The sequence below is a fragment of the Etheostoma spectabile genome, chromosome 8 (genome assembly GCF_008692095.1).
Source record: "Etheostoma spectabile isolate EspeVRDwgs_2016 chromosome 8, UIUC_Espe_1.0, whole genome shotgun sequence".
NCBI lineage: Eukaryota > Metazoa > Chordata > Actinopteri > Perciformes > Percidae > Etheostoma > Etheostoma spectabile.
The window spans coordinates 32,557,304-32,574,846 of NC_045740.1; the positions used below are offsets into that span (position 1 = coordinate 32,557,304).

The window sequence follows — 17,543 nt, forward strand, 5'->3', positions numbered from 1 at the left end:
TTGGAAAACACCAGCATATCCACCTCTCATAGTCTTGGCCTCCTCCTCTTTCATGACTTGAACCCTTCCAAACCACTGAGCCACGTAAACATCAAGTGGGACTTTATTTGTATTTTTATAGAAAAAACCAAATCCTAAATATCCTGACATTCCTTGGCCACTGCCAGTCTAACCAGCTAGCTTTTACAACCCTCTGATTTTATGGCTGTGAGTAGACCTCTTGGGTGTGGTCCTCCGACTCATCTCCTGGTTCTCCTTCTCTACAAACAACATGAAATCGAGGAGAGGGTTAACTTCTCCTGCTACAGATGGCTCACCGTGGTCAGAGAGAACAGGGGAGACACTTGGTTTCTCTCACTAGGACTCTAGAGTCACTTCTCGCTCCGAAGATCATCACCATCACTCTCTCACTCACTCTGCCACACACACGTGCCAGCCCTGGAATCAGATCAACGCACACACCAGTGCACAAGTACATGTAGGCTACGGAAAAAGCTCCGGTGCCCTAACCCTAACCGCCCTGCCCTAACTCTAACATCGCTCAGCAGATTAACATTCACACATTCTAAGTGCTTTACATAAAGTAATGAAGAGCAGCTAAAACAAAAATACATTAATTAAAAGGGAATACAAAAACAGCTAAAATGGAACAAGACAGGTATGAAATACAAGAATAAAATTAACAGTGTAGTGTAAGTGAACAATTACTTTAAAAAGGCAGCATCAATCAGAAAGGTCTTCAGCTTTAATTTAAAAGAAGTGAGAGCTGCAGCGGACCTGCAGTTTTCTGGAATTTTGTTCCAGATATGTGGAGCATAAAAAACACTGAACACACATTGAACACTGCTCTCCCCTATTTTAGTTCTGACTCTGGGGACAGAAAGTTGACATGTCCCATGTGGCTAGGGTGACCACCCGTCCCGCGTAGCGCGTGCGCGCACAGCGTTTGAAGCCCAATTTCAAGCGGTCACGCAATGAGACCGTGTGCACGCATAATCAATGCTTGCTCAAAAAAAAAAGTTGGTCGCTCTATCTTGGAGCCCGAGGCAGCCAACGAACATTAGGCTCGTTGGACATGAACTGCGCCTGTAAAGTAGACGAGAGCAGGCGCAGCAGCAGGGGGGGGTGGGGGGGGGGACACTAAAAGCTGCGGTAAAGTCAGGCAGTTTCCAGCCGATTCCAGAACAGGAAGTGACTTTAACACCTGGGGTGCGATTCCGATTTAAAAAATATAATCAGACCCACATATCAGCTGAACAGTCTCTAGTTAATTGTAGCTCTCAAAGTGCTCTACATGCGATCTGATGATCTGATTTTAATTAACAACAGACTGGAGATGATCTGTGATCTGAACGGATTTAGTCTCTCTGACTTAAACGTCACATAACAGAGAATGTCCAGAATAAGACTTTAAATCAGCCAAATAGTTAAAATCCCTCCGATTCGTTGTCATGACAGCGCAGGCACGTGCATACCAGACACTGGGAAGGGACTTCTAGGAACGCGCTTTCCAATTCAAAAACTGGAGAAAGAGCCCGAGTCTGAGCAGTCTGAGCCGTCCCCCCCCCCATCAGTTACAAAGAGAAGGTGGGTACAAGGAAGACGGCAGGACTCTTTAGTTAAACTGTTCCTGTTGAGCAAATACAATTCTGTTAGTCCTATAATTTTATATATAATGTATTAAAGTGAATAAATTGTAATGAAAAATAAAATTAAATAGCTAAAGTAAAACGTAGTGGAAGTGCTGTCAATTATATTATAATTGTATGAGATTTCAAAATATTAATCTTTATTAGAAAAAAATACAATTGGTTCTATTCATGAGTTACATCAGCAGTTACACATGTTCAGGGCATAGGGCATTATTATATACTATGCAAGGTGTAGAAATGGGTAAACCAGTATTAGTGAGCCTGCGTGGGGGGGGGGGCACCGCTGCCAGGCAGTTGTGTCCACATTTGTCCCTCACGAAACATACCACTTGTCCCCCCTTGGGCTTATTAGCAGGTGGTCACCCTACATGTGGCGGAAGATCAGAAATGTATTTTAATGCAATGAATACTTCATAAACAAATGAATTGAATTAAATTCTGAGAGACCGGAAGCCAGTGTTAAGACCTCAAAAGTCGAGTGATTTGATTATTATACAGGACAGCTTAAGATGTGAAAGGGGAGAGAGAGGGGGAATGACACGCAGCAAGGGCCGCAGGTCGGAATTTAATCTGCGGCCATTGCCTCATGGACTGAACCTTAGTACGTATGGCGCAAGCTCAACCACGTGAGCTATCCAGGCGCCCCCCCCTTTCTTGGTCTTAGTGAGGACCTCTAGCAGCAGTGTAGATGTAGACATTGCTTCAAAATTGGGACAAATGAACTCCGTCAAATTATTGTGTATTTGGTGCAAACAAAGGAAATCATTTACCATCTTTGATATCCTGACAACTCACCCTTCATGAATAAACTCCTCCAAAGCAGCACATTCAGACACCAGCTGAGGACACTGGCACCGCAGAGCCACGAAAGACAGGATGGGCAACAGGTCATCTGCACCACTGTCAGACCAAAAAAGGAAGGAGGCGGTAAGATCAAGTAAAACAGGAAAACAGAAGTAAATAAGAAGAGCAGAAGGGAAAAAATAGAGAGTGACATTTATACAGTATGATCATGGCATGTGCTCCCCAGAGGACTAAATGGAAATGAAATGAAATGTAGCTCTTAATGGGATGCGTGTTCAGGGATGGAAATGATAAAGCTTTTCTTTTTTCACCCTGAGATCTGTTGGGAGGACAAATTGCAGCCTTGGAGATGATGACAGCCTGATAGCATTCTCCTTGTGTGCAGACAGTGACCATTTGTTTATCAGGACTCACACGCAGGCCTAACTGCTTGCTTGCTAGTTTGCGTGAGAAGGTAGGTTGCTGGCCCACGACTGACCCGGCCACATGCAACTGAATACTCTCCCCGTGCAGGGTTCAGGAAGGTGTGGACAGGCTCATGTAACTACTGAGAGCTGGACCTCACATACACAATCACAACTCTGAATTTTAATCTTCTGAGTTCACTACTGTAAACACAGACATTGATCCTCTCCCACTGCATTCCAAAGATACAATGCACTCTTCCCACATGGATAAATTCCGATTTCAGTGAGAAGATTAGGCTCCATTATGGGTTTGCAATGCATTCCAATTTTAGGGGAAAAAACTGCAGAAATGGGCAGAGGGGTAAGAATTCTTGGTGACCAATTTAGGAGCACAATAGAAGAAAGAAAAAAAAAGGCATATGGACAAAAGAATAAGAGAACAAATGAGCTCCCAGTTGGTCAAGGACAAAGAACTGATGAAAATGGAAATGCTGTTGAGTGAATGCAAGAGGGCAGAGAGTACAGTATGTGTGTGTGAGACTGTATATTAGAAAGTAAAGTGATAGGGTGCAGCGAAGACATGAGCACAAACAACGAGGAGAGCTAAATATGCAAATAGAAATATGCAATGTACATAAAAAATAGATAAACTTTTGCTAAAATCCAATGGGCTTGTCTGTCAGCAGAACATTGTAGCACTTCTATCGGAGTCAGGCCTTGATTAAAAACACTGTGTGTGAGTCACGGTGACACACAGAAAAGCAACCTGTATTTAGATGAAAAAGAAAGAAAAACAGTCCCAAATAGGTCTATACTAAGCTGCAATCAAGACAGAAAAAAATGTGAATCTTGGCAGATTGGAGGCAGGGAAGTAAAGACTCTCTCGACAAGGAGCTTGGAATCAAATTTAGAGGCAACATTTTAGGTTCACTTCTAACTGAAAGTTTTATTAGAGCTGCCAGTGGCCACTGGCTTGATTACGAGTAGTACCGCAGTTGGACATTGAAAAACAGTTGTTCCTTTGAAATGCTGGTTTTGAGTCATTTATTTTCAATTCTGGCTGAGTTGCAATGGTTTTCACCAAAATGAGTACAGATTGTATCCTGAGATGTCACACGAGTGCATTATTTGTCTCTACTAAATAAACAAGAAAAAAATAAATCATTGATTCAGATCCCTTCTGTGGATTGACCATGTTTGACAAGTGTTTCCAGGTAACCAAACAAATTCCACAGCATGATTTAGTTTTACCATACTGAGAGTACACACAAAAAACCTTCAACGTCCCAACTTTTTGGGGTAAAGAGCCCGGTCAACTCTTCTCCTCCGCCATCTCTGATCACTTCACACATATTCCAATACAAAGAGACAGATATGGAGCAGGAGACATAGCCTTGGCTATCCTCAAAAGTCATTAGTGGATACAAAAGAGATAAAGCGATGAGGTCAAGAGTGTATGATATCAGATAACTCTTTGGAGAAGAAACCGTTTTGTTCCCTGATATTGGGTGTTTGTGGTCACACTACACACTAAACAGACTAAATGGACTTTTACAAGTATAATTGATATGTACATATAAACACATAAAACTCTTTGGTTATTTTGGTGAAATAACCCATGGGTTTCATGTCAACTGTTTTAGGCCCTATTTAAAAAAGTGTCCAACCCTAACTGAACACTTGCTGTGTGAATGTGAAGCCACATTGAGAAGATCCACATTGGAACAAACAAATGGATGCAGAGGACAGTTTTTAGTCAAACTTTGTCTACACAAACCAATATAAATTTCCATAACACACTGCATGTTCCCCACAGCGGGTGATCCAACCCACTGAGCCTTTGTCTGACTCTCTGTGCAGCATCATGGATTCCAAAAACTCCATCTCATTTCTTCTCTTCCCAGCCCCCCTGTTGGGCGCTGGGTCTGTTTCAAACCCAGACAGGACGACCCACTTTTGGGCCTGGCCAGGAAGAGCCACTCTATAGCGGGGCAATAGACCTAGGACAACCCCTGCTGTGCCAGTCTTAACTGAGCACTGATGAGACCTGACAGTGCAGCTACCAAGGCAGAGAGCCCTTAAATGATATTTGTGAACTTCTACTAGAGCTGTCAAAATGGGATTTTGAATATTCCTTCTTTCTTTTCTTTTTTTAAACATACGTTTGAATATATTTGAAAATCTAATGCACATAGTATGCCCATAAGAGGGCAAACCAGTAAAACGGGAGATATAACTACTAGTATAGGTATATTTACTACAACATAAACATTTATTTTAGAAGATCTACATACACATTACCAAAAACTACTAAAATGATGTCCTTATTTTACATTTTCGTTGGCAATTTTGTGGCATTTTCCACTTCACCTCATGGATGTATGCTTTACCCTTGTACTTGCTGCTCCACCAGCTGCAAGATAGAAGCGTCATCAAGATGCCATTCCTTCAACTGGCTGGGCTCAGACACCAGGAAATGTAACAACGCACTCTTACAACTGTATATCCATTTTCATAGTCAAATGTCTTATATAGCATAAGTATGAGTCAATGGAAAAAGGGCTCTTATTTTGAAGAATTAACAGGGTGTGTTTGCTTTAGAGGAATTTGACTAAATAACAACCCCAAACAGTCCTACACTGTTCTGAAAAATGTTCTTACCCTATAATCATCACATTAATGTTACAGGTCATATTTTACAATTTTTCCATTTTTCAGTGAACATCCCTCAGTCAGTGATTTTATATCAGCTGCAGTGACAAACCCCAAAACCCTGAGGAGCTGGCCGAGCTGATGATCTACTCACATGGCGGCTGTTTTTGGTGCGGAGTCCACCTCATGAAGACACCTGTACTCCTCAGCACAGGCACAGATCAGACGTAATGTCCTAACTGTGACAAGACATAGCAGAGGCAATGAATATAAAACGTAAAATCCCCTGTACTTGGACCAAATTAACAAAATTTTTCTGATACAGAAAGAAAACACTGATGGTCTGCAACTAAGCAATGTAGCAAAATGTTTTACAGTAGATAAAAACACAACTAGAGTAACTAGGGTTGGGCATTGAGAACCGATTCCTACTTGGAATCATTTCAAAAATTACAATTCAAGTAGAATCGTTTCTTTATTGGAATCATTTGGAGGATTTTGGTTTCAAATCCGATCCTTGCTTCCCTCTTTAATATGCGCAAGTTGTGGTTTACGTAAGCAGCCAGGCGCTTGTTGTTGCAGCCATGGAGCGCAGTCAGCAGGATCTAGTGCGGCTTTATTTTACAATGAAAAAGCTGTAAGCTGCAACCCACCATTGAATCAAAATAAAACGTTCCTCTTATTTGTGAAATAAGCATGTGACCCGTTTCAACTCCACCCTCAAAGAACCGGAATTGATAAGAACCGGAATGGGAATGAAGAACCGGAATCGATAAGAACCGGAATGGGAATGAAGAACCGAAATCAGAATCGATAACAAAGAAAGAATGGAAAGAATTAGAATCAGAATCATTCAAATCCAAACAATGCCCAACCCTAACAACAGTGCTACTAGTACCGTCACGTGTTTAGAATTTCATCATCAACTTGGTACCCAAGTATCGGTTCTAGTGACATCCCTGTATAACATAGTGATGTGTCAACAGAAGAGTTTGTAATGTAATAAATAATGCATAGTTTCCGATGCGTGTATTTGGATAGTATTTAAGGCGTGCACCCATTTAACATTTGAATTATATTTGAATATTCAATGCTTAAATTAAGCCTAATAATAATAATAATAATAATAATAATAATAATATGCACTACACAACTCAGACTTATGCATTGCCACTGCCACTAAAAGCACACATTGCGTTACTAGTACACCACTTGGTTTACATTCCCTTTCAACCTTGAGCACACAGCGACAACACAAATCAACAGAGAACGCTTTAATGAAAAATGATCTAACAAGTACAGTGAAGCTGGTCTGCTGTAAAGGCTAACGGTGCTCGGTCAGATATCCTAAAAAAAACAAGTCTGAAATGGCTAGAATGAGAGAAGACTGAGGTCACGTTAGGAAAAGGTGGAATTGATATTCTCTAAGAGAATGGGTGAGGAAGAATAAAAAAATACAATGTGACTCACCAATACATTCTAACTTCTTCTGTGGACAGCAGTCTTTGATGAGAAGCTTAAGTTCCTGAACAGCAGACTCGTAGGGGTAGGAACCCTGCAGTGTGCCAGGGTCTTTGGGGAACAGTTTCAATGGAACACCAACATCTCCTGGTGAAATATCCCGGTACAGCTTCATACTTTTCTCAAAGGCCTGCTCCTTTTCCCTGTGGACCCTCCTGAGAAAGAAGAACAAAAGGTTTCCAGAAAACCCAGGAAGGGAATACATTTTAACAATGAATGTTTGTAAGTGAGGAACACTACCAGACATTCTGGAAAAAGAATGGTATTTGCAATGAAGTTGCAGTTACTAATTATTTAATTTGACCAATTTCATGGATGCAGTCAAGTATTCTGTCTGTCTGTGTTAATGGGTCGGAAGCCGTGAAGGGAATTAATTGCAAAGTTGCTTTACAATACATGCAGGAACTGACCAAACATTAATATTGTCAGTTACAACAGTGCGTCTCTATATGTGAAGGTCCATGAAGAATAAAAAAAATTTGGGTATGATGATATTCAGGAAATGCTGGGCAACGTGGATGAACTTATTTTTAATATTTTTCTCTCAAACCAGGAAGTCTTCTTTGAGTGTAGGTCATACAGAAACTAGCATTAAATAATTGCAAATGGCACTGAAATATGGTAATGTGAGAAGTAGAAGTTGGTACTGGTCGTTCTAATAATCTTGGGTAATGTGAATCAAACCAGCAAGAAGAGCTGAGAAGAGGCTGACAGAGTAGCACTGCCACATGCTGGTCATGACCCACACTGTATTTCTAGGAAAAATGAATGCCAAATCTAAATACTTGCTTTTGCTTTTAGTGCAGTATAGTAATAAATCTTAACAATAGTAAACGCCTGAAGCCCCTGACCTTCTCCAATAATACCATGGACGTTTGAATGAATAAAAACTAACAAAGTTCTAGGATTGGGTGGTATATCGATATATTTTTAAACAAGATATGGGATGAGACATTACCGTTTATATCAAGATAGTCTGATGTTGTGTTACATAACCCATTTCTTCCGTAAAGCCATGCCTGTGTTTGAATCTCTTCTCTTACTCTCCCGCCAACCCCGTTCCACTCTCTCAAAGGTTCTCTGCCTAAATTTGTATTATTATTTGCACAGCTGTATATTTTGTTAAACCATTTATGAGTATTGCAGCTGTACATTTCCAAACAGGGAAGTAAACCCTGTCTTTACATTTTATTTTGATCATTCTTTAACGAAAGTGCTTGTGACATCTTGCATGACTTACAACTAGTGTTGTCAATTGATTCACATATTTAATTGCCATTAATCGCATTAATGTCATAGTTAACTCGCAATTAATTGCAAATTCAGGGGAATCAGCATCAGCTGTGTGCGGTATGTGGTATTTCAGACTGGACGTGCTGTGATGATAGCTCAGCTCACAACAACCAAACACTGTGTGCGGCGTGCCGGTCTTGTTTCTGGTCTAGCTAGATCCGGTGGGTGTTTTAGTTTTTTTAACGTTACTAGTTGTTAAAGTTTGTTAAGTTGTGTAAAGTTTGCTAGTCCAAAAAGAACGTCAATCTCGCCATAAAAACATGAACACCGTTAAAATAGGTTAGCGTTAACGCCGTTAATAACATGTTTAACTGACAGCACTGCTTACTACTAAACATTTAGCCCACTTTGTAAAAAATACTGAGATGTGTTAGCCTGGAAATCCAGACACAAATCTGAAAGATTAAGGGTCTGGCATCGAGCACTGAAAGTTGCCCATCTCAAGGGGCGGCACCAAGCGTGCATTTGAAAATCTCACTGCACGTAACTGGAAAACACTACGACCAATCACAACACACGGGGTGACGTATCCAAAGCCCTTGCGAGAACGCTGGATTTCCAGAGTAGAGATGTATCACATTTTAGCCAAAAAAATACCAAGATGTTATTTTTGGTCCATATTGCCACACAGTTAATTTGAATATATTTGAACACAACCAGCATAGCCTGACTCACAATTTTGCTGTGTGAAATACTACTGAGCCCATTCATAAACACAAGAAAGTCAGTGTGTCAACATTCAATGAGCAATCATTTCCTTTGATGTGTCCTTGCATATGCAAGCCAACAGATTATGTATACTTTTACATTTACAAAGCATATACATTTAAATATTAATTTCCTAAACCCTCAGGATCTCATGCATCTTTCCGAGAGGATAAACAAACATAAAAGCTGCAAAATAACGTAGTAAAATTAGGTGTAGTCTTTGCAGTGAGTGCAACTTTTTGGCGACATCAGGATCTAGGCTGCAGTACCTGAAAAGAGCCAACAGGGCGCTCCAGAGGGGCGTGAAGAAGGCTTCCTCTAAGCTGACAAGGCACAGGTCTTTGGAGCTGGCTGTGTTTAGACACTCAAAGGATAACATACACAGTGACAGAAGCTGGTCTGAAACATAAAGAAACACCCCCAACATTTATTATCCAACACATTTTACATTGACTGTTAGTGTAAAATTAAAGCCTGAAAATCAACAGAGTAAGACACTTGCAAACACAAACCATCCATCCTCTTTCAACATACTCACCGATAGCAATATGAATGTCTTTAACAACGGCCTTCAGGTGTTCTGTCAGTGCTCTCATCTCCAGCTCCTGGATGTTTGCCTCATCCTGCTCTGGCTGCGTCGAGGGATCCCAGGTCAGCTCTGAATCCGAGCCAGTGTCATCTGTGCTGCCGTAGAGCGGGGCCCAGTCCAACTGGGTCAGGAACTGCTCCAGGTCTTCAAACGAGTTCTCCCGATCCACTGTCACCTGTGCATGAGGCTCCTCCCCTTCCTCATTGTCATAGTTGGTGTGGAGGTTGTGAGAGAGCGAGGGGGAGAGCGACGAGCCGGTGCTGAAGCTCTGGCCACCAACGCTACTGCACCTGGTTGGCTTTGTCTCGCTATCTGTATGATCAATAACATTTTTAGATTAACAAATGTTTTAAGGAGACTTAATCTATAGCGTTTTCAGATTCATACTTGTTATTTGTGTTTCTACTAGAGCATGCTTTAATGTTCACAGTAGGGGTAGAGCGGTTGCCTGCCAATCACAAGGTTGGGAGTTTGATCTCTGGCCCCTCAGTTCCATGTCAAAGTGTCCTTGGGCAAGACACTGAACTCCGAGTTCTCCCCGATGCTGCGCCATCGGAGTGTGACCCGATGAGCAGGTGGCACCTTGTACAGCAGCCACAGTGAGTGAATGGTTCCTGTACTACGTACAGTATAAGCGCTTTGAGTATTCACTAAGACTAGAAAAGCGCTATATGAAAACAGTCCATTTACAATGTTGTTGCATTTCATTAGAGCCTGAGAATGACTGCAATGGAGTATATAGCAGGATTTTGTACTGTGAAAAATCACCAGTAAAAGGTTTCTGAACCAAATAGTACACAATCAGACATGTTTTGGCAGTAATGTGACCCAAAATTGGGAAATAAAATTTAACAAAAATTGGCAGCCAACGGGGAGACCTCTAGCTCCCCGAGTAAGAGCAGGCCCGGGTTAGACTCGGACCTGTGGCCCTTTGCTGCGTGTCATCCCGTCTCCTTCCACTGTCCGAAGTTGCTCTTTCAAACATATAGTACAACCAGAAATTATACAAGTCAGACATGCTCTCACTTACTGGAAATAAGTTTGGTTTATGTGAGGGTGGTGCCTTGTAGAGTGTGCAGGAGGCAGGACATGATGCAGATTGCACGGAGCCGCTTCAGAAAGTGGTCAGAAGCAAGTCTCTATTATGTTGCCTGACAATTTTGGTTAAGTTTGGAGCACCTTTGTTTACCCACCATTGTGGCTGGCTGGTTGATCAAAGTCACCCGCCACAGGCCAAATTCACCTGCATTTGGCCTGTGGCAGGTGCTTCTTTCCAACCCAGCAGCAATTATACTTGTTTAATTAATACAATTTAGAAACCTGACAGGTGATTGGATGAACGGTCTATCACATCTGCCAGATGTTCTGAACAAACATTCAGGCTGTCACACAAACCTGAACCATGGCGCCCATAGCTGCCAGTTGCTCCTCACAGGACGCCGATTGGTTAGTTTGCTGTTACGACACAACACATTTTTTTAAGCCTGACAAGATGGGATTTTTGTGTGATGTGATCCAGCAATTCTTGCGTAATCTTGTGATATTGTGAGAATCCAGCTGCCGTGCAAGGTAACAAATCAGCTACCACAGAACACAAATTTGAAAATTTAAAAAAAAAAAAAAAAAAAAAGACAAGCGTGAACCCAGTTCTTTCCCAGATCAACCCAGTTCCCAAACACCTGGCTCTGGTCTTACCTGGATGAAGCAGGTTGTGAGCGCTGCAAGAAGACCTCAGTGGCAGGGCAGGACTCTGGGGGAGGCGTTTACTGACGATAGGGTAGAGCCTGTTGTAAACCCGGTACTGGTGTTTCCTCAGCAGCTTCACCACTGGGTGGTCAGACCGGCTGAGGACACAGTACAAATGTCAGCCCCCCCACAGTTGGCCTAAAAAATGCTGAGTATTCACCTTTTTAGTGCATAGAATACTAAGCTATTACTGTCCAATATTTGTTGGTATGATTTTATAAATCAAGTTTTAATGTTACACATCCATATGGCACAGTGAATCCTTTGGATTAACAGTATGTGGGGATGAGTACCAGTGATTACCTTTAGGCCAGTGAGCCTATCATGTGTTTTTTTTTCCCCAAACGACTTATATTTGCTAATAATTTGTTGGATTCATGTTTTTTCAAACTTCCAAAATCTGCATAGAAACTCCCCTAAGGCAGAGGTCTTCAACAGGGGGTCCAGGGCCCCTAGGGGGTCATCAGAGTTACTGCAAGGGGGGCCACCACATTTTTGTTATTTTTTTGACAGTTTTTCAGAAAAATACTTTGTACATCTATAACATGAGACTAGTGTGTCGGACGCTCACGCAGGCTGTCTAACTTGCAAAAACTAAATGTAATATTAGGAAATGTTACAGACCTTCATCAGGCAAAAGGAATTAAACTACATTTCAAACAGTCTTGTTGCAGTCAGTTACCTGAGCAGGTAGGAGACTAGACCTGACACTAAAGCGACATCCTCAGGATTCTTCCGTATGTTAGCTTTCCACAGTTTGGGCCAATCCTGAAGAGACAGAAAAGTATAAATGACTCAACAAAACACAACACGGTTTATTGAAATCACACAAGCAAGAGGATTGCCTTTTAGTATTTCATATAATCATATATCGCATACACCAGGTTTGCTGGTCAGAGTTCAAATTTACGCTCTGGTAACTTTAATGGCATCTTCCATTAGTTTTGACATATTTATGGTGATTACTCACAAACTTACATGGTCTTGCTCATATTCCAGTACATTTGTATAAAGAACACGCTGCTCCTGCTCCTCTGCAGTCATGGCCCCAGATGCTGCAAATCTCCTGTGATTACAAACAGAAAACATTTACATAAATCCATAATTGCAGATACACTGTACTTGCCAACTTTAAAAGTATCACCCTCATGAGTGTGTGTGAATATCAATAGTCTCTCTCTGTTTTTGATATCATCAATGAGTAACCTCAATATCAATCCTGCATCTTGATGGATTTAGTGTAAAAAGCCAATATTTTATCTTAAATTACAACAACACAGACGTCTCCTTCTTTTTGTGATTTTTTTGAGCGTGCATTTTAGGTGAAATAGCAAGTGACTGTAAACTATCTTTAAAACTGTGTGACTTTAAATGATTTCCAAAACTGGCTGAACCCTTTCTGAGAATTTATTGAAGGATTCACTCTTAGACAGCAACACAAACTGATAATACCACAGTTTCTTTATGGAGCACTAACGTTCATACACATCAATTTAATGTGGAACACTGGAACTAACTTAAGACAGAGACGTGTGTGTGTGTCACACACACACACATTTTACATGTCAACTACGCAAACATCAAAGTCTAAGCCCGCTTCCTTTATATTTTATATTTTGGTTCCTTTGTTTCGGGTTTTTGGTTAAAAGGTCCAGTAGGTTACTTTCATAAAAATGATTTGTCATCGTCTCAAACACAGTGTCAATGACTGGGTGCGCTCCTTTTCATACAGCTGGGGCACCATCAGCAATAAGTACGGACGAGCAGCACGGGCGGAGCAAAGCTCCTAAATGGAGGGGACAACATCTGCCGGCGGGAGGAGACACTTTTGTTATATTTGTATCGGACATGTTGTCAATGTACAAGTACACGCCGCTTTCACTGCATGGATTCAGCTGTTTAAATAGTGGGTAGACTCTGCCTAACCGGCGCACCGCAGGCGTACGCTGGTGTGGTAATGTTTGTGAATGGTGATCGATTCCCGGCAGTCAATGACACTAGTCTGGATCAACGGAAGTACGTTTGCAGGATAAAGCCTGACATCAACACGCAGGAGGAAACAACCTTTGAGCTAGCGAGCTACACACTGAAATGCTTGGTTCTTTCGGGGAAGGACTGTAAAGATTTATAAAGAATATGTTTACGACATTCACTCTCTAACTGGGAGGTTTTGGGACTGATTGGCACGACGGCTATGGACAAAATACAAGTAACACACCTAGTTTTGTACAGTCTACATGTTACCAACTGTAGCTTGGAAGAATGAAGGGCAAAACTAAAAACAGACTCAAGACTTCAGTGGGTTTGGGTTTGGGGGGTGTACCTGTTGGCCTCCTCTTGTAGCCTTAGTCTTCTCTCCTCCATCTTCCTCTGGAGCTAATGTTGCGACCAACATTAAGGAAACCTCCACACATCATAGTGCTCACATGGATCAGCCGTTAGTGATGGTGTCTTTAAGAAGAAACCAGTACCCATAAACTGACGTTGATTGCCAAATTGACTGATATTACAAGGATACAGCATCCTGCCTGGCTTTGGCAATAATGAGGTTCTCCATCATCTGCCGCTGGAGACAGAGCGTCTGCATTGGAAAGAGAGGACACCAAATTACTTACATAAAATATGCAATTAATGTTGTGAAACATCTCGTGACGTTTCAATTAACGGTCCTCCTCTACAGGTTGAATTATAGGGCACACGCAGGAGAAAATGAAAACTTCAAAGCCTTTTTGGATAGTTGCGCGTGCCGTTCCCTGCGTGGCGGTAATCCGCGACGTTAGCTAACTTTGCCGATGGACTTTACCTTTACAAACGCCTTTAGCTTTCTCCAGGGGGCACGGAGCTCCACTCGACGCCGAAACATTTTCCGTATCTGAACGACAAGTTAGTTCATTTAAATACCTCCAACAGAACACATAATTCATATTGGTATTCATAAAGGTTAGCTTGCAATGAACAAAACGTCTAGTTCGAGTTAAAAATTCAATGTGGTGTCCTTCGCTTAACGTTACCATCTTTTTTCTGACTGGAGATAGTTTTACACCAAAGAAATGAATAGGAGGAGTAGGTGAAGTTGTGCCGTTAAGCTGGGACGTTATCTAACTTCAGCTTTAAATAAGCATGCGGTACAGAGGTCTCTCCAGAGGTCTCCCCTCAGCCCACTTTCCCTTCACTCAGGTACTCATTGTCAACAAGGGGCGTCAAGCTAACGTAGATTTCACACCGGAAATACTAAAAGAAGTCCAAAATAAAAGCCCCTACGACAAATGTTTCTTAGACATCCAGTTAAAAAAAGACTAATTTTGAAAAGAAACATGCATGCATCAAATTTATGTTTAGGCTATTTGCTTCCTTAAGTTGAGAAAAGACTCACATGTAACCTCCATGACGTTTAAGGAATTTGAATTGGCAGCTGACTTAGCTTTCCTTTGAACTAATGAATAAACACTGAACAAACGAAGGAAACTCAGAGCATTATGTCTGTGGACGACAAAGGAGAAATAAGAAAAATGGTGAGCGACTTTGGGAGGATGTTGAACTTCCCAAACGTGGATGCTAAAACAATTTAAGACTTTTTTGAGCTGATTCAATTCTTTCATTTATTTTATTTTAAGATAATTTGTTGAGCATTTTAGGTCTTTATTTATTGACAGGACAGATGAAGACATGAACGAGGAGAAAGGGGGGGATGACATGCAGCATAGGGCCACAGGTCGGAGTCGAGCCCCAGCCCTCTGCGTCGAGGAGTGATCCTCTATAGGTGGGCGCCCTCGCTACCAACTGAGCTGTATGGGCGCCCTAATTCTTTCATTTAAAAGTGTTATTAAAATGAGCAATCAGTCCATATCTTTTATATAGAAATTGAACGTTACTTCGAGCTAAATGTCAAAGGAGACCTATTGTACTGGATTTCAGGTATTTGGTGTTTCTACTAGAACATGTTTACATGCTTTAACACTGTCAGTTTCTGAAACTGCACATGGCTGCTGCACCTGCATTCAACGGTCTGTGTGAGACGCTCTATTGGATCCATCCCTTGGTAATATAACTGGTGAACGTTTAAAGTACCACATACAGTGTATACTTTACTTCAACACATGATGAAGGTAACAGTTGCATCTTTTGATTCTGCATCCTGCCCAGGCTGCTAACAAGAACAAATGGTGGAATTTATGTCTTCTTCATGGCCTCTATCATTTACACCTTATATTCTGGATTTGTATTCATTTATTTCAAATGTACAATATGACATTTTCTGTCGCTAGGGGTCTCTCAATCAAAACAGTGAGAGTAACATCCAGTCAGTTTCTCCCAGGCAGTTTCTCTCCCCCCCCCCCATACACACACACACACACACATACCAACGATGTCTTCTGGTAGGCCTGACCAGGTGGGAGCCTCGCCAGACGAGCTTCATAATTGGCTTTCAACTTCTGGTTTAAACGTGATGCTTCTTCTATGGGTGTCAGCTCCCTGCAGACACACAAACACAAAATACAAACAAGACATATGATACTTGCGGGGTGTGTCAGAGGCAAATAAAACATAAAACATTCATAGATGGCAACAACAAGATTAAATGTGAAATAAACAGAAATATCAATGGAGTTGAAATGAAAATAATATATAAAAAACTAAATCTTTGGGAGGGATTATAGATCATTGGGGAAAACAAATCCCAACCTTATAATAGAGTTGCACAATAGTCATTATGATGTATAAAAGTATGGGACCCAGCTGGAAGCAGCTGGTCCTTGAACATCTGTTATCCTGCTGTTGTTGACTTGTTTACCCAGAAGGCTATCTGTCATTAAATGGTGCAATATTTACCCTCCTTAAAAAAAGCGGCCCCTACTTTGTGCTGGTGTCTTGTGACTCCACTGTTTGTATTCTGTGGAAGACGTCAGGAGGCAGGAAAGGGGAGGGCTCTGCGCTGCCATCTGACATCACCCTGCGCTGACTGGTCTTTGCTGGGCTGGTCGCTCTACGCCCTGCGTCAACAGGACTATCAGATGGAGGGACTGTGTCAGCAGAGGTGGAACAGAGACACACAAAGTGGTGATTGGCGTAAAGAACCAAATCATGTGGTTATGCATTGGCTTGTTTTGATTTGTGACCCCCGGGGCAGGCTCCTAAGTTAGCAGTGATTGAATGGCATGTGTACAGCAATGCTTCAGATTGGAGGGGAAGCATTCACCAGAGTTTGCAGCAGTGGGGGCTGGGAGGTGTGCATCCTGACGGGGCTCTGATTGGCCAGGTGAACAGGTAAAGGAAGCGGAGACGGATGCAGAGAGGTTAGGGGGGTCAGCTCTCTTCCCTATAAATGACTTTGCTCGCTCCAGACACTGCTCAGCCAGCCTCAACATCCGCTCCCCCTCCACCGCGGCCGCATCGCCCTCCTCCGAAGCTGGGAAGAAAATCACACGTGGATTATCGACCTAATGCAAGTCTGCTTTATTAACCCTTGTGTTGTCTTCCCGTCTACAGTGGACTTGTTGTCCTTCCGGGTCAAAATTAAAAATAAGTTTTGCTGCTTTGTTCCCAAAATTTTTGTCACGTTTTTCAATGCTTTTGATAATTTAAAAAAAAAGGTTTTTCACGTTTTTAACACTTTTTTTCCATGGTCAATAAACCTAATTTCTACAATTTCTTTTTGGAGTTTAAAAAAAGCACAAATTATGAATTCTTCTGACTGGTAGTTGCATGGATCACAAACTGGTTTATGTCAAACTTAACATGTTTTCAAATGCTCTAAAAACATTTTTTTTTTGTGACCAAATGTTTTTATTTCAAAATCACAAACAATTACAAACAATATGTTGAAACATAAGAATGTGTCTCAGGACCAAAATGCTTTAAAATTTAATAAAACACCCCAAATTAAATGGAAGTATTCACTAACTTTACCTGAAGAATATTGTATCCATAGAATGTACATCCATGTTAGTTTTGGGCAATTTGGTTGAAAGAAACTCATTTTTCTTTATGTTTAAATAACACAACTTGCAGGTCAATAAAACATCATACATTATATCAGATTATTGTTACATTATATCAGATGACCTGTGGCATGTGTGATCTCATTACACATATGTAAAGTTAGGTGGCTCCTTTATTCCTCTTTTGGTTTTCTCTAGCTTTGTGGAAGACTTGGGTGTGCGTATTTGGGGG

General features: G+C 41.5%; 1 protein-coding gene and 1 long non-coding RNA gene across 2 annotated transcripts in view; one reads left to right on the forward strand and one right to left on the reverse strand.

Moving 5' to 3' along the window:
• Window positions 1-17,543, reverse strand: part of LOC116693393 (VPS9 domain-containing protein 1) — a 23,707-nt gene that overhangs the window by 5,402 nt on the left and 762 nt on the right. Inside the window, exons 3-15 of the mRNA XM_032522336.1 lie at window positions 16,570-16,779; window positions 16,228-16,393; window positions 15,734-15,845; window positions 13,891-13,953; window positions 13,696-13,748; window positions 12,351-12,438; window positions 12,055-12,140; window positions 11,322-11,470; window positions 9,576-9,938; window positions 9,307-9,436; window positions 6,986-7,191; window positions 5,670-5,754; window positions 2,448-2,552 (exon numbers count right to left, since the gene is read on the reverse strand). Coding sequence (XP_032378227.1) covers window positions 2,448-2,552; window positions 5,670-5,754; window positions 6,986-7,191; window positions 9,307-9,436; window positions 9,576-9,938; window positions 11,322-11,470; window positions 12,055-12,140; window positions 12,351-12,438; window positions 13,696-13,748; window positions 13,891-13,953; window positions 15,734-15,845; window positions 16,228-16,393; window positions 16,570-16,779 — 1,816 coding nt within the window. The remainder of the gene's footprint in view (window positions 1-2,447; window positions 2,553-5,669; window positions 5,755-6,985; window positions 7,192-9,306; window positions 9,437-9,575; window positions 9,939-11,321; window positions 11,471-12,054; window positions 12,141-12,350; window positions 12,439-13,695; window positions 13,749-13,890; window positions 13,954-15,733; window positions 15,846-16,227; window positions 16,394-16,569; window positions 16,780-17,543) is intronic.
• Window positions 13,695-17,543, forward strand: part of LOC116693512 (uncharacterized) — an 11,200-nt gene continuing 7,351 nt past the window's right edge. The window contains exon 1 of the long non-coding RNA XR_004332948.1: window positions 13,695-13,821. This is a non-coding gene — a long non-coding RNA (uncharacterized LOC116693512). The remainder of the gene's footprint in view (window positions 13,822-17,543) is intronic.